At 39.2% G+C, this 27,414-nt stretch overlaps 1 protein-coding gene across 1 annotated transcript; it reads left to right on the forward strand.

Annotated features, from left to right (window-relative positions):
• Window positions 1-204: 204 nt before the first annotated feature.
• On the forward strand, window positions 205-21,355 carry LOC135480543 (barH-like 1 homeobox protein). Its single transcript, XM_064760397.1, is given in 4 exon segments — window positions 205-1,356; window positions 11,470-11,651; window positions 11,653-11,693; window positions 20,016-21,355. Coding segments are annotated over 4 exon segments (1,092 nt in total). The 5' UTR covers window positions 205-761; the 3' UTR covers window positions 20,290-21,355.
• The last annotated feature ends 6,059 nt before the right edge of the window (window positions 21,356-27,414 follow it).

A 27,414-nucleotide genomic window follows, 5' to 3' on the forward strand; every position in this document is an offset into this window, starting at 1 on the left:
CAATGTCCCCATTATGGGTGGTAATATACAGCTCCCGTCTTTCTCGGTGTGCGATACATGACTGATCAGATCACGGGAGAGCAGTCCCACTTAGGCCACGCCCCTTTTGATCGGATGAGCCGGTGATTGGTCCATCCGTGCGTTAAAAGACTCGCACATGTCAATTGTTATGACCGTGCTTCACGCGACACAGCGGCAGAATAAATGTGTTTGACTTTATGAACAGCACATGGTTAAAACTGACGGTTGATTCGGGAACGGGACAGTGTGCGATCGTTTAATGACATTCGTACAACACTAGACTGCAGCAAAAATTCAGCACATGGTGATAGGAGCGAGTACAGCTGGAACGACTGTTGTTTTAATCCTGCATGCGTGCTCACCTGAAGAGCCAAGCGAGCGTTAAGCGCATACTTCATGGAATAAAGTCCGACAGCCGTTTGCACGTGACACTCCACTGAAGGTGTCGTCTGCTTTTCGAACAGTTCGATGACATTTTCTATATTTGGACAAGTTTGTGAATTTTTGGGGGGGAAGAAGAAGTTCGCGTCAGAGTATTCTTTGTGCTTTGAAACGTTTGGACACAGATTTGTTACCGATTTGAAATTTGTTCCGATTTTGGTTTAAGGTTCTAAAATTTTTAAATGCTGGATCTCGTTTCCTATCCAAGAATGAAGACTCTTTAATCAGTTAGCGGAAAGGTCCGTTGAGATAGAGAGTAGCTGAAATCTTGTGCAACGTTTCGTGCAAGTGTTGTAAACATGGAATCATCTTCGAGAGCTGCTTCAAGGTTAAGTAGCCCGGTCGGTGAGAAGGACACTGGACGTGACAGTCCCGTGGATATGACAGACTCGGAAAATGCCCAGGACATATATGTGAGCTCCAGAAACTTACGTACCATGGACAATTACCATAAGCTCGGTAACATTTGCGATACCTCCAGGGCTTGCCTTGACAGTTCCCTGGCTGTTGACAGTTGCACCAGCAAAGACATGAAATCCAATTCCAGTGTTTCCGGGAGGCCGTGCCAATCCAGCCCCTCAAGTTCTACCAAAGTTTCCAGTGCTAGTTTAAAAATGAACACAAAAACGACGGAGTCGTCATCAGATTCGAGTTCGGGACATAAGTTTAGACTCAGCCTTCCTCCTCAAGGCAGTGAACATTCGGGAATGCCCCGGCCGTCGTTTCTTATAACCGATATACTCGGGGACAGACTATCGGCCCGGTCTAAACTCCTCTCTGACGACAAAGACACGATAGACTCAGAACTAGATCCGGTAAACGTGAGCGACGACGAAGACACGGACGACCCGGCGTCAAATCGAGGGGACGAGGATGACTTGTCTTCCCCGTCAGGTGAGTACAAACCTCTCTCCCATACCGCTCTACTCCTAGCTCTCTTCCCCGTCCCCTTATACACTAGGAAACCCACTTGATGCCCTTGATAAACACCTACAACACACATTTACTGCTGTCCGCTCGACTGAACCCCAACTGTTCCTTAACACCTTTATCAGCATACATCGCACACACTAACCCGCTTTTCAGTCACTCCTACCACAGAAACAACCATCAGCATTAAAACACTAGGTTTGTAGGCGTTTGTACTACAACATTATGCTACTAGCTTTAAATAACACTCATTACTAACTCTTCGGTCCAAGAGAACATTTGACAAGCAGGTGTGCGATATTAACTTCATGCCATTTTGTTTAACGACCCTCTTCTTTGGACACAGACGGTTATTGCATCCGTTCTATGTACAAAAGTCATTTGGATCCTGACAATAGACAACTGAGACATATGTATATTTGGAGTAGCTGCTTTCTAGACTTTTATAATTGTACTCAAGAGGTGTCTAAATGAAAACCCTTCCTCCAAAGTAGACAGAGGAGAAGATGAAGAAACATATATATTTCGGATGGCTGTAGAGTTTGTCATGGCAGTTAAGTGCAAAATGGAACAAGCAGTGAAGTATATAAATATATTTTCTGCACGGAATGAGGAATTGTTGCTGATATTTTTCAACAGACTGTTAACTTTTGCTGTTATTTTAGATACTTTTTTCAATCCTAACCCAAAATTCACCCTCCACTACAGTAACTTAAACCCACTTTTCAAATGAGACCTCCACCTTTTTTACGCTGTTTACACCCTCTGTCAAAATTGTTTGGTTACATCAGACTTCTTTTGTGAAACATCATCTCTTTTTAAAAAGTCTTTTCTTTTCTTCTTCCACGAGTTATCGGATATAACTAGAATAGTTTCGTATAGCACTATAGGCAAATCTACACCGACATTTTTCAGTGTCGCTTAGATTCGTATATAGGAGATTGAAGCCAAAGATTAAATTCATTCTCAACAATTTATGAAGACACGGTCTCCACGTTTCTCTGGGTCGCAGTTTGTTTTTCTCTGACTCTCTGTCAAGTTAAGCAGTCATAAAGCTGCTGTCGTTTTATTTTTATCCCACAGTTTTGTCCTACCTCAATTTTATCCGCATAAAAGCCTCAGCTTTTACCTCGACGGAAATCTCGGCGTTGCGCAGTTTGATTTTGTAAAGCGAATTTCTAACACCGACACAACGTTTATTTATTGATGACGCAAGGGTGAACACCCATAAAGGGCGGTCTTTAAACTCGCTTTGCTTTCGTAAACGATTTAGGGCACCTTTATTACCCTGTGCTACAAAATCTAAATTTATGGTCGACATCCACTTTACCTTGTCACCAAACTGCGCAGCCCTGTAAAATGCTTGGGTATATATCCACAACGTATACGATATACGTATACAGGGTATCAACCTTCATCTGTATATCAGAATACATGCAGGATTAGCCAACAAATAAATTTGTGGAACTTTGCATTCCATACCGCGCACGAGACATGCATGGTTATACCTATGCGAAGTAACTCAATTCTTATATTTACATCACAAGTCAGAATTATTATTTGCCAGAAATTTTTAAAAACGTCATGTTGAATGCATTTTAGCAATTTAATACAGAGTGTAACTTATCATGATATTCGCATAGTATATTCAGGCTCAGATTTAGATTCACCAAGGGTCGCATGGATTCATTCTTCCAGCAAAGAACAGTTGTAAAGAACCTTTACACTATATTCTTTATTGTGTTAGCTGACAATGAACAATATATATGTCTCGAGAAACGAGAACGTTATATGTGGATCATATAGTTTTTTTTCTTTTTTCCACAGTTTATTCAAGATACCTAAAGTTTGATTTCCAGAAGTTTACAGTTTAAGTGCAGGTATATGCACCATTCCACAAATGCTCTTCACCCCTGTGTCTAGGTTTTATATTAGTCTTTAAGTTTGATTCACCATATCTGTACAATTATAACAGATGTCTCATTAGTGCAGCGAAAGAATGTTGCATGCATTTCAGAAGTTAATTTCAGCCGCTCTGCCAAAGTAGCCATCAGGCTTCAATCCATGAAAGGTTCAGACATAGCTGTGTATGTTCTGGCAGGTATTTGCCCAATCCAGACGTAATATGTTGAGAATTAATGCCAATAACCTCTAAAATGCGAAAAACAAAATCAGATTTCGACATTTAGGCTTTTCTATATAATGATTTCATTTTGTATGTGTTCCTAAATTCTAGTCGTTTATCGTGCCACTGCAAAATCATTTTGCACCTAATACAGTTATTGGATTTTGTGTAAGACTCGCGATGGCCAAAACATCTGTGTTTGGAGAACACAAATCAAGCCTATATGACTGTCAGGTCCAGAGGTTCAAGCCTAGACCGCGCTTCGCGACATGGTTCAACGTTACTGCTGCTCGCTCTCTTCTTAAGCCATGGTGCTAGGGGTCGTGTAACTTGCTCTTATTTATACTTTTACGCAAACATTTAGAATAAAACCCTATTGTAGAATATGACCCTAGGTCGTATTTCACCGGTTGTATGTGCAAATTATCACACTGTAGTCGCTGCTCGTGTTTTGCTCTCTATGCTGTGGTATTTATATCATGCCAGTGTCATCTCGTTGTTTTAATCCGAAATTGGATGGTATACATCGTAAAGGTTTTGTCGGTGTGCTGTCTATTTAGGTTGGCGTATCGTATTTAGCACAGCGTCCACTTGGCAAAAGCAATCAGTCGCCAATCAAACATTTATATACCGTCTGTGCCGTCACAAAGAGAAAAAAAACACTCCTAAATAAATGATTGATAAAAATCTGTTTAAATTCATTGCAGGCGTTTAGTTTGTGACTCGTATAATCCCTTCCCTCTCCAGTGCCCGAGTTAAACATTGAATAAAACAGTATGACTGCAGGCAGTTTGATGTGTGCTCTGGGAAAGGTACGAGTTAATGATTAGCTAATCAGGTGTATCGATCTTTCAGTCATGATTAACTGAAAGGGGAAAGGCTGAATAATTAACGGAAGAACAAGTCGGGTAATTAAGCCTGTATGTGAGTACATCTGTCGCGGGGAAAACGAGGAAGGAACAAAATTACAAATACCCATGTTTGGAGTCAGATGGGGTTAAAGATAATTAACTAATAGGAGATCTGAGGCTAAATAAACGAAAATAGCCATCCAGCTCAAGAAAGGTGAAATCAACGAAATGCTCACATGTAATCCGTTATAAGGGTTGTATAAAGCCTGTACCATCTGCTATTAACAAGGCTAGATAAATATTTCCTCCAAATATTAAGAAAGATGCACGGTTGTATGTAAATGGATATATAAAATACCTGCTGTTAGCATGGCAGTAGGAAGTCCTACCTAAATCTCTGTATGTTAACAATCGAAAGGTAACATATCAACCCAAAACAACTCTTATTCAGCAAAGCAAATACTGTTCTATTATAATATAAGTCGTAATTCCGGCCAATCCTTTTCTAGCAAATGAATATTCTATTAATGAATTAACTAAACACTACCGTATAAGCGTGTATTAGATAAAATAGGATAGATAAATAATGTGTATGTGTTTATATACGCCTCATGACAACATATATAAATATAGTTGCATACATATAGAGATTGAACTTCTAAATATACGGGTATATATCATCAAAACATGAACACTTGAACAGAATTTCAGCACGATTTTGTACTTTTCAATGAGAGGGTTTCATTTCCAGTGACGTCTATCTGGTATCAAACCTGTCCCCCACAAATTTTTATCGTGACAGTACAAGCCGTTCCTTAGAAATATGAAACGTAATTTTTAATCCGAAACGCGATTCATTGTGTAATACGAAGCCAGACTTCCTTCTTTGACAATAGTACGCATTTGCTTTTTTGAGTTTTCGGTTTTAAATAGATGTGATTACAAGTTGTATCCGCTTTGACACTTCGTTGGTGTCATATATCACCGTATAAAGAACAAGACATCTAGGATTCACGCAATTGTAAGTACTTCTAGTAAGCAGTAAGGGGAATGCTATTGGCAGAACACTGGATATATAGGCGCACAAAATATTAAACGATTAAGCGTTGTTTTAATTTACCAATGAATATTTATGAAAATGCTCAAACTTCGCTGTTTGAAACTATATAGATTATATTGATGAAATTGTGTTTGAAATTTATAGATTGTTACCTTAAAAAGATTAAGCTGGGCGACATGTTTGATACACTTTGAATAAAATACGTTAAGTGTATCAAAAGAATTCACTTAGCTCAATAACACACACTTACATTTTGGTATTCATTCATATTTGTTTGCTTCATTGGGGTATAATTCCGTGCTCAACAATCTTTTCACTTGATCGTAGTTACAGAAAGGATTATACACGAAAGCCGGGACTATTTCATCGGTACAAATATAAATAAATAATAAATAATACGTACAAATCACATCATTTTAGTTTGAATTTTATATCATGATACAACCATAACTGTAAACTGGGTATTACACGGAATAACAAAATCTCACAAAATACGAAAATTATACGCTCCAAAAAAATTAATCTGTTAATTTTAACACAAATTCTGTTGTTCGAGTCATGTTAGAATGTATTCCGCTATTGCAACAGATTATTCTGGTAAATATAAGATACATTCTATTAATTCAACATAAAGATTCTATCAGGCTAACCGGATATTATGTTAAATATGGCACAGTATTGTGTTTTAATAACAGAATATATTCTAGCATCACTCAGACAACAGATTTTCTGTGAAAATTAACAGGTTAATTTTTTGAGTGTACAGAGAATTATCCCTTTTCACGATTTCATTCTTTCCGCCATGCAAGTAGAGGTGTAAAGTGTAAAATGTGATTTTGTCGGTAGTCAAACCCGAACATACCTATGGTTTTCTACGCATGCTTAACCCCAGCTATTACAGGATCGGATAGAAGTTTGAAGCCTATCGGAAAACGTATCATTTTGTCAAATATCGTTGTGCAACGATAATTAACGTACGGTTTTACCTCCAAGTCCATGTTCCTCGAGTCGCAACATTAAGTACACAGTGGTGAGGAGAGAGCAATCGCTTTAATCTTTGGCGTTTATTTCATCAGAGAGCGGTTGCGGGTATGGGGCCGGGACATTTCACTGGGAAGTTGTTAACAGGTTTTGCTTGTAGCCATGGCTAACGCAGCGGGATTCCACCATACGCTCTTTTCACAAAACGTTGGCGTCGTTTTGCTGGGTTATTCAAGGTTCTAAGTAAATCTGGACACTTGAAAGACTAACAGATTCGAACGAGCGGGAGGAAAAAGAAACAAATCAAAAAAAAAATAATCTGACAGCATTAAATGCAAGCAACGAATGAAAATCACAAGCGAGACTCAATTAGATTCTAGCGATAAATTAGAAAATTACACGCATGTGTTTTTTTAATTATTTTTCACTTTCATTATTTAATTATAATTCCACAGTCTGTGCGCGCGCTCTGTGTTAGCACTTTCTTTCATTCCTAACAATATTTAATAGTAATTTAATGAAGTTCTAAAATATCGTGCCCATTCGCTTGAGCTAACCAATGCTTAACAGCTTGAGATTCAGTAACTTGATATCAGTGAGGAAAATAAGCTGATGCTGTATTCACCGCCATGTTAACGCTGCTGTAACCAAAACCTGGTGCACTCAAACTGTCGCACTCAAGTGGCATCGACTTAACTATACAGGAAAATATCGCTGCATTTTTTCTTACCTGTTACTGTTTAAGCCATGGTGCTAGTGTGCGTGTAATTTGCCACTGTTTAAGCGTTTACATGAACTGTTAGGCAGAATAAAACCCTAACTGAGGTAAACTGACAAGAGGCCGTGCTTCACCATTTACGTGTGACCATTTGCCTGTTATCACACTGTCGTTGCTGTTTCTGGATTTGCTCTCTATGCTGTAAGTCTTTTATCATTTGTGACTTTATAGATAGTTTAGAAAAACGTTTGAATAAATGTTGACACCCCTTACTGCATGACTTTTATTTGCAGTACCCATTGCTCAGTAATCTGTCCTCGCAATAAGTAGGGCGTAACCTATGTGTATTGATATGAGACACCATCGAGACTTAGTGATTTAAACGGAGCAAATAGAAAGAAACTTAGATTATCGGTATGACGTTGAACTACAGAAACTCACTTCTTTTATGATAAACGTATTGGATGATGAAATGGAGTAAGTCTGTCATTAACACACTATACAGCATTTGCATGGCCACCTGTTTTCAGCCGTGTTTTGATCGTTGAGCTAGAACAGAGTAGCCTGCCCTATATGTGTGGACATAAATTGCATGGCGTATGTGGTGACCACCAAACATAGCTCTGCTTGTTATATAAGTGTGGGTGTAGCATGGTAGCTATAGCCAAAGATTTAATTAGTCATTCCTCCGCGACAATTAAAAGAATCATGGCTCTGCAATTTTTTTTATTAACAACGTTATATATATATATATATATATATATATATATATATATATATATATATATATATATATATATATATATATATATATATATATATATATATATATATATATAAGAAAATATTTAAGAAATACTTGTAAACTTCAGACAATGACACAAATACGAGTTTGATATCGTAATGTATACGAAAGAGGCAACAAGCTGTATCGAGTAATATACCAGTGATATATAGCAATGAAGAAAGAATTGCGCGATTAAGTTATGATATTTATTTTTATGTCACGCAGTATCAGCGTTCGGTGCATAAAGGTACAGTCTAATGCAGTTTTAAAAAGACATATATGATCAGATCTGAGCTTCAAGGACGTAGTGCTGACTATATAATCGAGATAAGGCGTTGAGACGACCTGTTCGGAAGTGGGGGGGATATTGTATAATACTCTGAAAAGCGATTAGATATGGTGTCTAGTGACCATCGACGAATCAGATCTTCTTAATATCAAGACAGGTTAAAAGCCATACAATACGGCCTGGTAAGATAATGACAAGGTGCCGTATCAAAAGACCATCACATCTTTTGTCCGGATGGGCGGCTGGATGCGATGAAGTTTCACCGCAGGCACACCTGCACAGCCGCAGTTTCGTATACTCAGGTGTACCATGCACGGCTCGCTTTAATAGAGAAAATTGAAACGCCAGAATAAGATGCACACCTCAATTGAAACACAGTGTTAGCGGGAAAAATCAAGATATCGTGATCGTGGTGAATAAATTCTCGTGTTCAAAGTTGTGATGATTTAAGCAAACAATTCACGCCGTTTTCCTCTTTTTTCTTCCCAGAATTTAATTTCTTGGCATGCGGTCGTTAAAAAAAGAAGGGCAATTTTATGGGCCGTAGCGCAAGAGTATCCTATTTATTTTCTTAAGAACCGTGGGTGCCTTAACAAGTACGATTACAAAAAGCCTAAAAATTCAGCATATAAATTACAACAAATTACACTATCGTTTAATAGTCTTTTTTTTCTGATCAAATCCAAGCGGTAACATACATGTGTGTCAATCTCACGCGTGATTCGACCGCACTCATAGAGCGATTGTGTTACAATGTTGTGGCGATCGTTCTTTGTGACACACGGCCTTTTCTCGAATAATTATAGTCATTTTGTTAAAGCAACTTACTAAATACACGCAAACGTTTCAATCTGGGCGTGAAGCAGGGTTTTTTCTACTTTGGAATTTTTAAGATACACAGGTGCGCGATTTGGTAAGTCTAACTTCACATTCTCGCTGGATGAAGTCATGTATGCAGTTTTCCCTTCACGTCTCAATAGTCGTGTGTCTAAGTATAAAAGAAGCTCAAGGTCAAATAAAGTAGAAGAAATTAAGTCTTTGGCGAATAAAGGGTGCTTGTTCTTAGATCCACGTTTGCGTTCCAATAAAGCCATGTGCCCGGTCTTTCAAAAACTGGTTTAAGACTTAATTTAGTCTTTAATTTAATACTTATTTCAAAGTAATTTAGTAACAGTATATTAAGTATGAACCAAAACTGCTTTTGTTATACTTTGACTTTGGAGAACTGCACAGGCTGCGAATTTGGCTGAAGTCTTAAATATACAAAAATGACGTAATGACAGTTTCGAACAACTGAACACTTTTTGATGAGCCAATGGTTAGAAAGCATCGCAATAAATATTTAATACGTACGCCAATTATAGCATATATGTGCAGGACACTATCGCAGGAAACCACACCAAAATGTCCATACACATAGAATGGACATGCGCGCAAGAAGCATCATAATTCCAAAGAGGCAGCATATTTATAACTTACAAAGCACAATTGACGATAACAGAGATGAAATAAAACATAGCACAAACTAAAACGTTTCACAAGTTCTTGTACTACTTGCGATAGCCTTAATAAAAACGTCAGTATCGGGACTGCCATGGATTTGAATCTCACAATGACATATTCACCATGAGATGAGTGTTGAGGAAAGAAAGACACAGGCCTTTATAAGAATTAAACGTAATTAGTGATATCCGCTACGTCTTTTTAGTTGTTGACAGACACTCAATATTGTGTTACAAATTAAAATGACTCGATATACAAGACGCACGGGGAAAAACTGATTGGGAAATTTGTCGTGGAGATCGTTCTATAACGACGGCGACTGAAAGGTCTACTACGGGGCTCTTCGAGGGACTTCCGGTCATATTAAAGATGGCCGCCCCCCGAGGGGCAAAGCAACCGATGTCGATTATTTGAAGTGATGATTTGATGAAAAGACTTGGACTAAAGTAAACAACCCCATTCTCACATATTTCAGGAGCAATATCGCGAGTGTTTACTCGATAGTTTGATATGTTTATCCAGTCCTCTCTGCGCGCTGTGCATAGCGTGTTCCCTGTAGAGGAGGACAAACACGGTCGTCAATGGGCAAAGTTTTCCTGGACCCCTTAAGGATTCGTCGTTCATTGGGGCTTAGACACTAAACACCCCACGAGACGTGACTGCATGAATTTGTCCGACATTCTCCCGATTTCAAAACCTCCATATGCCGTATTATTGTAGAAACGTTTATCCTTCATTCTACCTGTGTGCTGAAACGACAAAACTACTGTTGCGAATTCTGCTAAATCCGCTTTCAACTATCACAGTCCCCATGTTTATATTCGGCCAAAACTTTCACTTAATTCGCGTTTCCCCCCTTCTCTCCGTCAGACCGCAATGGTGCATTCGAAGCAGCATTTAACTCTCGCGCTGTCCCCAGTTTGTTACCGGTCCTTTCATCTCTGCGCTACATTGAAATTTTGACAATTCCATTAAACTCTTAGATTGCTACTTATTGTACGATATTTATTGAACGTGGTGGGCGTATTTGGAACAATGTCACGTTCTCGTCCTCCGTGGATAAAGAACCCAAACAATTACAGAATCTTCTCTATCAAGTTTTATTATAACCTTCTTGTGGAACTCGTACCTTTTCTCACACATTATGTCTTCCAATCAACTATTCCCGTTTGTTCGGCTTCAAGAACATCAACATGTATGAACATGATTCAATTGGCTACAGGTCAATTCCTCGTGGAATCTCTACACGAAAAAAAAACAGGAGTCAGGAAATGACTTTAAATAGCAACACCTTATATTGTATACAGTCAGTGTCAGCAAACTGATTATTTAACACGAACAAAATTTATCAAAACATATATTCTTTCATTTTCATTCACGACGTTTGCTAGCAACAAACGAATTAAAGAAATCATATTGGCGGTGTATATTGCTAATTTTACATACGTTTATATTTACCTGGTATTTTTTGCATATTTTTAAATACAAAAAAAGTGCAGATTATGTCCCCCGTTTCTCACGTATCATCTAACATCATGTTAATCTTGCCTTTAATACAGACCACATAATTATTTTACCTGGTAGCAACAGGAGACATTTTTGTACAATTGCTTGACTTTGTTTATGTTCGTTTGTTTGTTTCACGTTTTATGACTCTTGTTTCCTCCATAATGTGTTTTAAGCTTATATTCGACAGCTTTTGTAACGTACGTTTTCTACTTCATCTTTTTTCTGACGCTCTGTTTTCTCTTACGGGGTTTCAGGGAAGCACGGTGACGAAACGATCTCTTCCAGTAACGATGGTTCTTCATGTAAGCCGAAAAAACCACGAAAAGCCCGAACGGCTTTCACTGACCACCAGCTGAACAGCTTGGAGAGGAGCTTTGAGAGACGAGAAATAACCTGAGCGTACAAGGACAGGATGGAATTGGCAGCTAAGCTGAATCATGACAGACACACAAGTCAAGACCTGGTACCAAAACAGAAGGTAAGATTCCGTGTTAGAAATCAACGTGTAACCCGCCTATAGCAAATCCGTACAAGCTTTGCATTCTCTTGTTCTTTTCTGCAGAACCATCAGCGGTTCTAAGCTGCCATTATGATAAACGTGTGGATGCTTAAGGAACCTTCATTTCCACCCTTAAATTCAAAACCTAAAACAAAAAGGTAGTTTGCAAAGCATCTCAGCGTAATAGCAGAGACTGGTGTTTGTTTTATTTTTGTTTTTGGGGGGTTTTTGGGGTTTTTTTTTCTTTTACAATTTTGGCACCGACTTGCTCATAGGGGGCAATGTTCCCCATTTATATCAGACAAACGGCTGTTGTCTTGTTTTTCTATGCCCCTACATCACACACACACACACAACACCTGTTCCACACAGCCATCGAAGGCAATAATTCCTTTTATTTGCTCAGTGTTAAATGTGATTACACCACAAGCATTTGAGTAATTCTAAACCAGTGGCGTCTATTAAATTGCTACTATAACACTTGTGAGAATGTTTTCTTCTTACCTAATTTTGCCAAAGCCATGGTGCCAGGGAGCATGTAATTTGCTACCATTTCGGCATTTACGTTGGAATAAGATCTTTACTGAGGCGAATTGACCGTATTTCACACGTTATATGAAAGTAGCTGACAAAAGCAAATTACACGACCCCTAGCACCATGGTTTAAAGCACAATTAAAGACCAATAATGATATTTGTGCTTTACTCTATCACGTATATAAAATGCAGAAAATAGTCCACATTCGGCTGTATTATATTTCCGAAATTTTCGAAGTTATAGAACTGTAAATTCCTTCAATATATATGGAACTATTTTATCACACTTTGTATAAACTCTATAATAATGCCTTAATCAGAATAAAAAGAAAAAAAATCAGTGATATTCTAAGCGAAAATTCATTATTCAACGTGCTATAGACTTAAGTACAGGTGTTGTGCGTTTTTATTTCTTTTACTTCGCTCAACAGTTCTGTAATCGTGTCGGTTTGTTTTACCTTAGGCCACATGGGGTTCGTGTAAAAACTTAATCGAAATACGACCCGGTTACAGACTTTCAAGTCAAGTCGTCACTTGATCTGCTGATTGGAGATTTGCATGCGCCTCGCTTACCTGTCCTTTCATCTTTTCGGTCTTTGTTGGGCCCAGGCGTGTTTTCCACAAAACCTGTTCTATAAGGGTCTGATTTGCAGAGAAATAAACACCTTTTAATCACTGTTGACAGCGAAATCGTTATACGCTACTTATTGACAGTTCATTGATGGACCTGAATACGACACTTCAGACCGTAAATTTGATTAAGTGAATCTTAACCTGCGGTGAATAGAGCCGGTTTATAAATCACCGATATCCACTGTCTTTTACTGAACAAGAATGACCCTCTCTATTTAGCCCTTTGTTCTTCAACACGTATCTGTACATGGGTAAGTCTATATAGCTTACCATTGATCTCGCACGTAAATGTGTTGTTTATTAGGCTGCAAAAGCATTGCCACCAGCAGTTGTTGATTGTAGCGCTTTCCATATCGCTTACACACATTTGTAAAAAAAAACCCTGATATTCACCTTACTTTCCTCAGTACCTTAATGGTAAATGCATGACTTCCTGTAACGTCTCCCCGCAGCGGACTCATTGTCCCGTTTTATTCTCGGTTTTTACCTGACTTGATCGGTGATTAATTGCACTGGAGTAATACCTGTCTAAGAAATAACATTAACATGAAGTAACAGGTTAGACATATTAGTGATATACTGCGAAGTTTTATTGGCCTGGAAATTGTAAAACGACGGTTTTAATTCCACTGATTGTAAAGATGACGTCGTCATGCAGGTATATGCGTTATATAATACTCAATACGAAACCTTTGGCATGGACAGTGAAAACAGAACAGCGACGACAGTGTGACAGTTGATAGATTTCCACATATAATTCCTGCCAGTCTGGCTCGAAGTCTGCATGTATGCATGCATACGTAACATGTGTTCGCCCTGCATAAGCAGAGGACTATCTTCTGTGACTTCTATAATTGATGCATTAATGTATAGGAGAATAGGGTCGTTTTCATCAGTTCTGTTTAAACCTTGGCATTAGGGGGTGTAAATGCCTAAAACTTAGGCATGAACAGTTGGAGAAAAAACTTAGCTGATGTAAACTGACACGGGGCCGGGTTTCAAAAGTTACTTGTGACCATTTGCCAACTATCAAACAGTCGTCCCTGCTCTGGTTTTACTCTCCAGGCTGTTGGCTTTTATACACCCCGTGAGCAGTTCCAAGTGTCGAAGGCGTAGGGTACTTACTTTATTTAGGGAGATAAGGGAGAAGAGTGGGGTTTTTTTTTTGGGGGGGGGGGGGGGTATTACCTTATAAGACGAGCATTGTAACCTGAGGGACATGAGCTTGCTTAACAGGAGTGTCTAATTGATGTAAAGTTAAAGGGTTTGGATACATGCGTTCTCATATGGGGCTTTGTTGCCAACAGATGTTAGCCTGCTTTACAGCGCTGATTACACTCAAGCAGACAGGTATACGGTCGTGTGATAAAACATGTCAGCGTAAATGAGAATAGTGGGTACGAGCTTCTCGCCTCGACACGTCAAGTGTGGTGCACTACCCCTCGTGCTTATAAGCCCAGCCCTGCCGTTCACGCCTGCTGCTGGTGCAGTTCTCGGGGCCGGGCAAGCAGAAAGGTGTTCAACCATCACGCACATTCATCATTAATCCTGTTTACCTTGATCGTTGGCCTCCCGCCATGTGACAAGGGGTTGATATTAGTTACAAATATACTCTCTCTAGTCCTTCATAATCGGCTTCGATCTAATCTGGGTCTGGAACAATGACCGCCATAAATCGAACCGCGCAACGTGAAACGCTACAAACGATTCAGTTTGTTTCGGACATTGAGTCCGCAGCGAAGGAAACTTTACCTGTGGAACTATATAAAGCCGTCAGATCACCTCTTTCCATATATTTATGGACCCGACTTTTTTCAATTTCTAGATTAAACGATTGCTCGCAACACTTCAAAGGAAGCCTTTGAAGTTTTAAATAACATTGACTTAATCCCTTTGAATCATTTTACTGACCGGTTATAAAATACCCGTATAATTGTGGCCTGGTATATTGCGCTATATTATAACATTTCTCCTTCTGTTTGCACATGGTAGTATAGGTTCGCGGTGGACATTGTGATTCGGGCGTTTGCAATCCGGCTTTGTAAACGTGTTTTAATGATGATTGCATATGATTACCTGTTCCATCTGATCGCGGATTGTTTCATTCGTATATGGCTGATATCACCGTTCAAACCAGGCCTGCTAAAATTGGACATATGCCGAAGGTCTTTATCTGAACAGAAATTATTCGCTTACGAAATGGCTATATATTCAGATACCCTCAAAACTTTTATAGGCAATTGGCATTCTTAAAGGTCTTATTTTTCCCTAATGTGCAAACATATATTAGAAACACGTGGTCAGTTTTTTTGTCTGTAATTCCCTGTACACGTGTCAGGTTCATGGCAGGTCAAGAACCCATTCAGAAATGAATTTGAATTAAATGCTGTCAGCACAAGTTATCTTCAAATACTAATCCTGAAAATGGAAGCTAAAGGACGTAGTGACCAGTGTGCATGGTAGAATAAATTTTTCTCGCTTAAGCTGTCAAAATTAATGATATTATCCTGTATGTAGGAACAATCCAGGTAACAAGGTTAAATGTCCTTCATACTGAGACAGTGTTAGTGTCCGTTTAGGTTTGCGTTCAATTACTGTCCTCCAGTAGCCACAAGTGGCCCAAACAGTGGGTGAAGGATTCTTTGACCGACACCAGAACCGAGGGCTGCGCTTTCTTCCGGGCCTATATCGTGAAGAATTGCCGTGTGCTTGAGAATACCCCTCGGAAACGATTGTCCAATGTTTCAAGAAATCGGCCGGGAAATTCTCCGCGCTGATTTGGTCGTTTCGCCCTGTCAGTTTTTATCGACGTTGATTGGAATGATGTAAATTCGGAGTGGAGGAGCTTCTGGGTCTCATAGGGACGTCAGACAGCGAGCTGGCCCATGGAGGGGGTTACGGCATCCACGGCCATCCGCGACAATGCAATTTGAACTCGTCGCTTTCCTCATGAACGGCTGAACCGGTTCGTTTGGGCCGAAGAAAGACTCGGCTTTTACTGCCATATGCCCGCCATGGGATCTCGCGTCAAATTATCGTTGTGTTATCGGAGTTCATACTTCTGCACGGATTTAATTTAACAAGGTTTTCTCTGTTCGCCCGTCGTTGTCAATGGCTGACTGCCTGTCGTCCTAACTCGGCTTTCTCGGCTGTTCTACTCATTAAGACGGGCTAATGGAGGCGGGAAGAGAGCCGTTATAATACGAGACCTCGAGATTATCATTAAATAGCCATTTATTACTCCATTATATGAATTAGTACCGCACTGTTTGGCGCCTGTCATCATCATAAACCGAAGAACTGTTACCGTCCCCTGTATATTTGCTAGCACCTCTGTTTGGCACTCAGCAATCCAAGAAAAATTAATCAGCTTTTGTCCAGTATAATGCTAGAGCCAACCACTAACGTGATCCAGAGTCAGTCTTAAATTCCTAACCATGTATTATTTACGGCATCTATGCGAAGCATCTCCACACTTTTAAGTTGTGAAAATGGCATCCTTGCCATGGGTTATCAAAATCAATTTTTCTAGCAAGAGAATAGAACGGAATCTAATTTTTCGAGATAATTACTTGTTTAAGGCTTTAAATAAAATGTGACAAACATGGACTGGTCATTGCATCAATCAAGTTATTAAGCAAGCGTCACTGGTGAATATCGAGCCAGAGCAATTAGCGATAAATTATCATCAGGATTGTTTATGAATAATAAACTCTTTGAACATTGATCAGTTTCATACTGAGGTAACCAATAAGGGTGAGATCGGGTGACTTTTAAGTCTAAGTAAATAAATAAATTTCAAAAAATAAGAAATACTGAACAAATATAAAACGAATAAAATTAATTTTAAAAAAACAATGGAACAGTGGATTTATTTATGATTACACAAAATTAAAATATTTAAACGTGTCAGCATAATTTATAGATTTATTCAGGTTACCACCTGAATGAATGGTCGTCATTTTCCAGTGCTTGATCTCTTTCGTGGCTTCTTTCGTTTTAAATATTTTAAGGATATATTTGGAGCAAAAATGATAATTGATAAACTCGAGGCAAACATTTAGCTGGATTTTGACTGTATAATCTTCTTTCAAGTTTAGCCCTTGATCACTGTTTAATACATATTGACTCGAGATGTACAGTAATACCACATTCTAAAAATAGCCAGTTCAGGCTTATTCTCAAATTAAGGTCACGTATAAATATAAGCGTCAAGTCCAACATTCATTTACCATTCGTAGTCCATGAAAGGCGTTCCAAGTCTATAATCGCAAGCTCCATTTCCAAAAAAAGCTCTTGCTGAAGGAAATGCCCAAGCGTCTGGCCAGTGAAGTCAAGAGTTCGAATCCACCTCATGCATATTCACGTTTTTTCAGGTACTAAGTAAGGGTAATGGTTTCCCAGGAAATAACTCCATTCGTAAATCTTGCCGTTTTCATAAAAGTGGTAGTTAACAGCCATTTAAATAAATAAATAAATAAATAAATAAAACCACGAATAATTTGCGGCCATACTATGTATAGGCTTCCGAACTCAAATATTATCTACCATTCGATGGCTTTCAGGTATTTTAGAAATCGCAGACAGTCGTAATGTCACCTAACTGCTTACCTGATGACTATCTGAATAACACTGGTATTTCACGAGATGTTTTATGTCAAGAATAAAGGACTATTTTGCTGTCGAAACGGGCGGTCTGATATTATCTTGTTATCCGGCCTCTTGATCACTCTCTCCGCGACAAAAGATAGTTCAGTTCGATTCAGGAGAGCCCCTTCCCTATGTGGCGCCGTGCGAAACCTAAACCCGGCTCATTACGTCTATATACAGTGTTTAAAAATTGCAGATTAAATCAAGGACGTCGAGGCGATAAGCGTTTAGAATTTAGAACCGAGTGCGTCGCGTGATTTAGTCTGAAAATTAAAATAAATGCCATTGCGTGAAGCTATCTCCGATTGTTCGAGCACGATGAACAAAATACGCATGCGCTTGAATGGTTCATAACTTGTCTTTTTTCCCCGAAAAAAATGCTGTCAACTTCAAAAGTCATACAGCTTGCAATCTTTTTTAAAACTTAATACCTTTCGTTCATCCTGTCGCCGTCTGGGAATTACCGGTGTTTTCGTATTGTGTGGCAAACCAGAAAATAGTTACCTGTTGGGTAAATGCTAATGACAAGGTATTATATGGTTCACGAGGTTAAACGCGATAGTAAGGCTTTGTGTGGGTTAGAGAGTACGGTCATGAGCCGGCTGTAATTGGCGGGGTGTCTGAGATGCTCACACCCAGACTAGATTATCATCGTCTGCGAACATCGCCTTTGTCCTCATATGACACTGATAGCCTTTGGCAATATAAAACTCGCACAAAATGCCACCCGCCACAAGTAGGGGGTTTTGAGCACAGCCCAGTTTTCATCCCTTTTTTCGTCTTCTTTATTCGTCCACTTGACGTTCCGTCGACGTTCTTTTTGAACGTCATTTTTGGTTGATATATCGTAAAAAAGTACATACCTTATAAAAAAAAACGCCCCTAAATTGTAGATGAGTAATGTTTCGATAAAAATAGCATTATTCGTGTAATAGATGTAAAATTTTAAAAAATGACACCTCAAAATTAGTGCTTTGGTTGCAATGGAATTTTATTTATTGATTTATTTTATTTTTTATTTTTTTGGGCATAAACTGCAAATGAACGCTTTAATTTTTAATTGATCACAAAACACACCTGTGTTAAATCCGCAGGTTGATGCTGATTTTCTGTGCGGTGCTGTGTGCTTTATCTTAGAATTTAAACGCCCTAGCTTCTAACTTTGTTGGCAATTTACTAAAAAAAATTCCTTTTCAAGGTACATACGCGAAGAAGAGTTTTTCTCTTTTTGGCATTTCGAAACACTGATGTCAAATATGTAACCGCATAGGCTTTGATAAGATGAAGCTGTCAGACGTATATACATGTGCTTTTTGTTATTATACCGAAGTCGGTTTTAGATTTATCCACGCAGAGACATGACATAATCCGGCCGACTATTTCTTTTCTATTTAAACGTATAAGTGGATAATATACACGTCAATACGTATCAGCAAAGTTAGCAGTTCTGAATTAATTCTAAGCAACTGCGTCCTTGATAGAAACCTTCAGTCCTCTTATGTTCGCTGTCTCACACAAACTAATTGTATCTACCTAAGACACCAGGAGTCATTGATTGTGGGATATATATATATATATATATATATATATATATATATATATATATATATATACAGTATCACACAGATGTAGGTATCAATCGATCCCAGGGTGCATCGGGCCCACGGCAACACAGCCTCTGTAATTATTGTGTTTAGAGGTTGTGATTTAAGCCGCAAATAACATCTGTTATCTACAAAATTGATTGATATCTGGCGCGAGTTAATCACGACCATGGAAAACTTATATCGCCAGGGCTTATCTTTTTGAAAGAATCTCAACTTCTTGGCGACGCTACGTAGAGTCTATGAATTTTAGGAGCAGGACCTCTAGCGAGAAGAAAAATAAGCGCGCCTCTCCGCGGATGAATAAGTGTTGTAATAGGCTTCTTTGAAGAACTAAATCACCGTCTTTATCGGTCTTTTGCATCTTAAATACCCTACTAAGCCATAACTCGTAAAACTATTGTTCGACATGAGAGCTGACAATAAACGCCTTTCAGCTGAAGGTTTGAGTTTAAACAGACACATCAGATGACGTTTGCACATCTCTGTTAGTGTCCATTGCTCGATTTAGCTATGAGTCAAATGTCTTCTAATTTTTCCCTTTTATACTTTTTGTGTCCGCACATAACAAGATGACAGAATTTGTGATTGTAGAGTAGTACTACTACCCATACATTGCATTACTCCGGTACTCTTAAAGATGTTTTTGACTTTTCGCCTATGCTTGGAAAACAAATACTTGTATTAAAATAAATAAGTAATATGAATTGCAGATCTAAAGGTCTCCCCTCACCTCTCTTTACACCCAGCCTTCACTTGTCATACAAATATTTGTCTTCGTTTTGTCTCCCAGTAACATGCCTCGCAGTTTTCAGTCATTTGTGTTTCATTAAAACGTCATTTTTCTTACAAATATTCCTCTCTTTTTGTCTTCGCAGAACAAAATGGAAGAGGCAAACTGCCGTTGGCTTAGAACTCCTGGCCGAGGCGGGAAATTACGCGGCTGTTCAGAGAATGATTCAGACGAACCCGTACTGGGCGGCTTACCATCCTCAGGCCGCCGCTTTACTCTCTAACCTGGATGCGTACTACATCCGTCACGCCACATCCAGTCTTCAGGCACAGAGGCCAGTTCTTCCCAGGATGTTCCTGCAAGGTTTACAACACCAGATGAGCCCACCAAATATATTTTCCTCCGATCACAGAACGTGAAAACAGACCGGAAATGTTGAATGCAAAAAAAAAAAACACAAAACTTGGTGTCTCCAGGATGACTAGAGGAAAGTGGAATATTAGAAATCTGGAGGCACACAACTGTGTGCAGACATTCAGCTACATAGACTCCATATGAATTGCGTTGAAGCTGTTGTTTGCGTTGCTTTGAACTCTCGGCAAGCGTTAAAGATTTAAACACATATATTTGTTCAAAACAAACAATTACTGAAAGGCGTTGCAAGGAAAGCTAGACAAGAACTGTCAACAGTGGGGTAAGTGAGGTGCGTGGATCGAACGCTGTGAGTAGTGGAATAGATCACAAGACAAATGACAGAATGTGAATGTTGAAGGAAAGTGGTCAGAATCTTCGTGACCACATAATGTCGGACAGAAACTTATGAAATCCTGTATCAGAAGAAAACATTATCACAGAACTGTTGAAATTATAATAACAAGAAAATACAACCCGATTGATCTGTTCATGCAGCCGCCATTTGTACTGTGAAATCATTTTCATATGCAGTCGTGTTTTCAGATTTAAAAAAAAGATGAAAACAAAACTGTTTATCACAAATCTCGTCAAAATGAGCACTAAAAGCTTGACGTCATCACTCAGTGCTAATCCTGAACTATGAAAACAAAACTTGAGCGTCATGATGACCACGACGGGAACAAAAAAAACACCCCAAAATAAACGTGTTTGTGTTCAGAGACACGAAAGTATACAAGTGCAGTCTAGTTAATAATCATGTGCCACAAAAAGAGTGCGAATAAAAAGTATAATAGCATTTATGTCAAACTTGTACAGAAATTTTTCAGAGATCACGTTGGCATCGCTAGATGAAGTGTTCAGGAAATCTGACTGTATGGCCCTCTATCATTGACGTTTGACAACCATTGCTATATCATTGAGAGTATCGTGAAAATGAACAGCTCCTTTCCCGAGCAATGGCTTACAATTCCTCGTTTTCAGTTAAAAGATTAAATGTACAGGTATTTATATAAAAGGAGGACGTGCCGAAGTAGCTGAGATATGTATATGATCAATTGTAGGTGTATATGAAAAACGACATTAATGTGTTATAATAAACTATTGAAAACATATTTCTTGTGTGACTAATATTTTTTACCTCAGGTGTACGTGTAGTCCTTCAATTTTGATAAGTGGCAAATGTTTGGTGGCCTTGTGTTACTCTGTTGAAGCTGGAGTATCAGCTGTCAGCAGTGACATGGAAGAAATGGAAAGGGGCGAACGGACAAAAGACACTCACGTGATCACGAGAGTGTTTGGTGCTCCGCCATTGTGAGCCGCTTGTGAAATGAAAACAAGTGTAACGAAATGATCTGAGGAAAAAAGGTGGGTCACTTGAAACTGGGGTCAAGAGATCTGTATTAGAGGTCAATTCTTTTGTAAGGGGATGGCACGGGAATTAGAGAAACTTAGCGCAGCCCATCTGCGTTGAAAAGACTGGATGTGACAGTTTCGTGTTGACGATCTAAGAGTGGCAGCACGAGATGTGTTTGATAGAATTATTCTGATTAAAGGAGATAAAGCCATTTCTTTCTGTGTATACTAAATGTAATCTCTTATCCACTCTGCGCAGATTAGTACGCCTCCGATGGTCCCAACACACCCTGGGAGGCCGAGGCATTGGGGGGATTTTTTGTCCGATTGTAACTACGCTCTTTGCCCACATTTACTGTGTAAAGATGTAAGCTGCTCAACTGTGCAACCGGCGAGTGACGAGAAATACGGGCTTGAGCGCTGGGGCACGCATCCGCTAAGTCCACCTAGTCTCGCTGAATGGCCAAAGCTCTAATTTCTCTGTTTGTCTTTGGAATTCGATGACATGTGCCCACATTGATCACGGATGCGATGTGTACAAAATAAATCTCTGAGCAAAGTCAGGGCAAAAAGTGCCCTGTGGACTGAGCTGGAGGCCGAATTGCCTGGCTCGATCTACCATAGCTTCAACCTCACGTTCGACTAGAGTCATCCCCGCTGAATCGGAGAGCGGAAATAGAATTTCCCGAGCCAGCAAAAAGATTCCACATTCACAAAGCGGAACTGGCCCGGTTTCGCGTTGTCGTCGACAATAATCTAATAAGTTCTTCAAGGGGAAAAGGGACACAGTCCACGAGACGACTTCGTTCAGAGAGCCTTTTCTTCCTTCCTCGTCAAAGAAGCAGAAAGAAACGACGGCCTCCTCTTATACAAAACAGTGCGTGCCTCGAAATCGTTGTTATTCATGAAAACATTAGCCTCAATTGAATTAATTTCATAGCGTACAAAGCGGAGAGGCAACACTCTGCAAACTGGCAATTGGGTTTCTATTGAAACGCTAATCGGAACACGATGGCTAATGCACAAATAATATGCGAAAGTGGACTACAACGGCTTCTCCCATTCTTTGAACTCGTTAATCCAATTTTAGCCGTCAGATATTGTCACAGTTTTGGAAGCGGCAGGGAAACCATGCCATTATGGCTTACAACAACTACAGGGCTATAACATTACACCAAACCCCATCAAGGCGAGCGCGTCAATAGGCCAAGGCTATCTAATTCACTTACAAATAGCAGTAATAGCCTCTATTGAAATCCAATTTCCACCATTACGGACGGGATATTGGTGTTTTCGTAAATCGCTTTTGTTGATTCTAAGCTCGGTGAAGGGCATCTCGCGCCGGCTAACGGGCGAATCCTGAACGGTTATGCAGATCCGCGCTCCGTCTTTTAGGGCGAGTTATAGATTAGGCTTTTTAGAAAACGCCATCAGTTCTGCGCTGACACTTCAACTTTCTGCAGGTATCCATTTATTGCCTCGTGACCCAAGCCCTGGTCCTCGTGAGCCAGTCAGAGGAAAATTGGAATTAAATGACTCAGATTAATTAAATACAACGCTTAAAGTGATCGATCAGAACGGAGAAGCGAGCGAAAGCGAAGAGAGAAGCGAGATGTAAAGAGTGGCGGGTAGTTTGCGCAGTAGTCAGTGCCATTGCTTTCCCGCAGATTGCGCAGGTTCCTAAAGTGAACGTCATTACAAGCCTTCAAGGAAAATACTAATTTCAGTGGAAAGGTCTATCAGCAAACTGCAGATGGTCGTGGGTTTCCCCTTGGACTCTGCCCGGTCTCCTCCTACCATAATGCAGGCCTCCGTCTTATAAGTAAAATATTCTTCGGTATAACATATAACAACAATCATATAAATAAATAAATAAATCAATCAATAAATCAATAAACATACCTCTTCCAATAAATCACTTAGACATTTTCATCATCTGAGATAAACATATCTCTAGTGTCAGCATTTTTTTAAAAATTACATTTCTGTAAGATCAAAGTTTCTCTAAAGTCAGCATGTCAGAAATGTCAGCATTTGTCTTCTTATCGACATTTCTCTGAGATCATCATAATTTCATCAACATTCAACATGTCATCATATACATATCTTAGTATTTTTCACATTTTGCTCAGTAAGCATTTCACTGAGATCAACATTTGCGTGAGAATAACATTTACTTAAGATCAACATTTCTGGTAGATCACTATTTATTGAGAACATCATTTATCTGAGGCGAACATTCCTCTGAGATCAGCATTTCAACGAGAACAGCGTTTACGCCTGACCAACATTAATCTGTGATGAATATGTCAGTGAGAACAGCGTTTACGCCTGACCAACATTACTCTGTGATGAGTATTTCAGTGAGAACAGCATTTACACCTGAACAACATTTCTCTGTGATGAGTATTTCAGCGAAGAACAGCATGTACGCCAGACCAACATTTTTCTGGGATGAGTATTTCAGTGAGAACAACATATACCTGAGATAAACATTTATCTGTGATTAGTATTTCTATGAGAACAACATTTACGTTAGACCAAATTTCACTTTTAATTTTCTTAGGGATAAACATTTATATGAAACCAAAATTTCATCATTTCCCTGAGATCGACATATATGTGACGACAAACAAGGGTTTAACCATTTACAAGTGCAACATTTCTTTGAGGTCAGCGATTTTTTATAATAGCAACTTTTATCACATCAGCACTTTCTTTGCTCTGCTTTTCTCATAAATTATCATTTTTTAAAATCGAGACCGTTGATCTCCGAGACTATTTTTCTGAGATCAGCAATTTTATAAGATCAACATTTCTCTGAGCTCGATATGTTCTAAAATTGGGGTTTCTCTCTGAAAAAAATGGGGAAAAATGCCTATTTGTTCGAGGAATTGGAAAGTTTAGGGAAAATCTGTGCATATATGAATATTCAGAGTGGACAATCCCTCCAACTGTATTTAGAGGATAGACTGTATGATTCGTAACAGGGAGATGCCTGTTTAAATCCAGGACATTGGGTATTATGTCTGAAGTCATGCCATTTTTGCCATGGTGTCACTCATGGTGTCTTCAGAATGGTGCCATGCCTTGTGCTGCCAAACTAGTGTCGTGTCTGATGGCTTATAGTATCACGTTCACCATGGCGTCATGTCCGACTTGTTCAAAATGGCTTTATGTTTAATTTCTTTATTTTATTGTCATGTACGGAGACATCAAAACTGGTGTTATGTCTAGTATATTTGAACTAGTGTCGTGTCTGGAGCATCATACCTGATGTCTTCATAATGGGTTTTCCTCTAATATCTTCATCATATTGTCATGCCTGGAGTTTTCAAAATAGTGCCATGCCTGGTGTATTCGAACTAGTGTCGTGTCTGGTATCTTTGCGTATGGTATCATGTCTGATGTCTTCACCGTATTGCCATGTCCGATGCTTTCTAAATGGTGTCATATCTGGTATTTTCAAAATGTTGCGGTGTCTGTTATCAGTCTGAAGACTTCAAAATGATGACATGTCTAGGGTATTTAATATGGTGTCATGGCTGGTGTCTTCAAAATGGTGTTATTCATGTTGTCTGCAGACTTCAAAATGGTTTTATGTTTGGAGTATTCCAGTGTCTCCGCTAGGGTGTCCACTGAGGCAGCACTACATATGTAAATATATATATATTATATTTGTGCATATAGGCGCCGATCTCATGCAAATAAACATCGTCGTGATGAGATACAATACAAACGTCTGAAAAGCTCATCAGGTGATTTTTTTTCTATTTTTGTGACAGCTAATAAACACTATGCTCAAAAAGGATCGCCATGCTATGGATATATTTCTTAATGGAGGGCATTCAATATCGATAAATCATTTATCGATTTTTTGTTTGTTTCTATTGGCCTGTTTGGTTTGATGGATCGGTGTGTAATGCCTAGGAAGATATTTATGTCTCAGGTTAATTTTACTCGGTAGCTTTCGTGTAAGGCTGAGGAAATTTCTTTCTCGCTTGTAAAGCACAGATTTTGTTCCTTGCAACAATTCAGATGCTGCAGTACGTCATTTTGGTGGAAGTCAGATTACGGGCATCTAAGTATACTTCCTGTAAAACTACTCACATTTATATAGGGCTATACTTAGCTGTCGATGGTCGATGCCAGCGGCACCAAGAAAAATGAGGCGGAAGTATACCTTGAAAACTCCTTGGCTGTTCTTATGTTATTGTGGCTCATTGTCACTGTGGTAATATTGTACTCATATCCCGGCGATATACGATGATGATACAAGTTCGTGTGAGGCAAAATCCCGCTTTCGAGGGAGATTTGCATGTTACCGGATGGACTAGTGCTCACGTGCAGACGCTGGAATGGTTATCCCAACATTGTGCTTCGTCCTCGATAAAATGCAAGTTTAGATTTTTTATGGTGTAGCGCATTAGTTATGTTGGATCTACAAATTTTAAGCCACAGCATTGTGGCAATAGCGTTACATGTATATGAATGGACCATTGTGCATTAGAACAGCCTAAATCCCTGAAAACACACACACCTTATTGCCTTGGCGCAAATCATTCCACTGAACGGAGTCGCCATGGAAACTAAGTTATGTATGTATGATGTGCACGTGTCAGTCGTGTCATTTTGAGGAAAATTCATGTTGACTGATTTATTTATTTGACTGGTGTTTTAAGAATTCACGTTGAGAAGCGATACATGTCGCATTAAATGAGCTCTGTGCCTTGAGAACGTGCAGGACAATGTGTGCAATCAACGATTGCCGGACAAGAAACCTCTGGCCCCTCGTAAACGGTACCTCATGGTGCAAGGTAGACGATTCCCTAAACTTTCCTTTTGAGCTAGAACTCGAGTATAGTGTTAACTGTATTTTAATGACATGGAGGGGATAATGAAAACAACAGTTTTAGTACAATTTCATACCTTACTGTTATTGACATTTATTGCATTTCCACTGAGAAAGAATCACCGATATATGGTGTACTAAATTTATATTAATTCAGTGGTAAGCTAATTACTTGGAGAAGTGTGTTTACTGGAGGAACCAACATGTATAGCTAAGGCTTGGGCAGTATTCCACATGGTCAGATGTATGGAAACTGCAGAGGACTCCAGATTCATGTTTTCTCGTGCGCTTATAGCATCTCACAGACCTCGTCTGTTTTGTCATTTAAGTTACAGTATTGTGGTTACGAGGGATTGCACTTTCTGAATATAGCACATATCAGTTGTCAACTGCCCCCCTTTGTATTATTGTAATGTTGTTGTATGTCAAATGTTATGACAATACAGAATTTTTGTGTAATTCCAGTCAAGTGACATATGTTATATGACACTTAACATCTCCGCAATCTTGATCGATGGTTCAGTAACCATTATGTACACCTAATCTGTGCGTAGTTGGGAGAGGGTTGGCATCTCATATGGTCAGATCCATGGAAGTTACACAGGACTCCACTTTCAAACCAATACTTATTAAACCAATATTAATATGCGCAATTAATATAATCCACTAATGCACCATTTAGCGACAGATCGTTAAGGGTGTTAATTAAAACGGGCAAACGGGCAAAATTTTGGCTGACGAGATTAATGTAAGTAGACTTCCGGTCTTGATACCGTATTAATCAAGAAACTAAAAAGGAAATAGTCAGTTTAGTGTCGGGCCAGAGTGCCATTCTCATGGTAATACAGGGAAATACGCCTCGTGTCCACCATTCTAACCGCCTCTATTTAGCAGGAGCATAAGGGGCCCTAACGCTAATATTAGC

The sequence above is a fragment of the Liolophura sinensis genome, chromosome 13 (assembly GCF_032854445.1).
Source record: "Liolophura sinensis isolate JHLJ2023 chromosome 13, CUHK_Ljap_v2, whole genome shotgun sequence".
NCBI classification, from domain to species: Eukaryota; Metazoa; Mollusca; class Polyplacophora; order Chitonida; family Chitonidae; genus Liolophura; species Liolophura sinensis.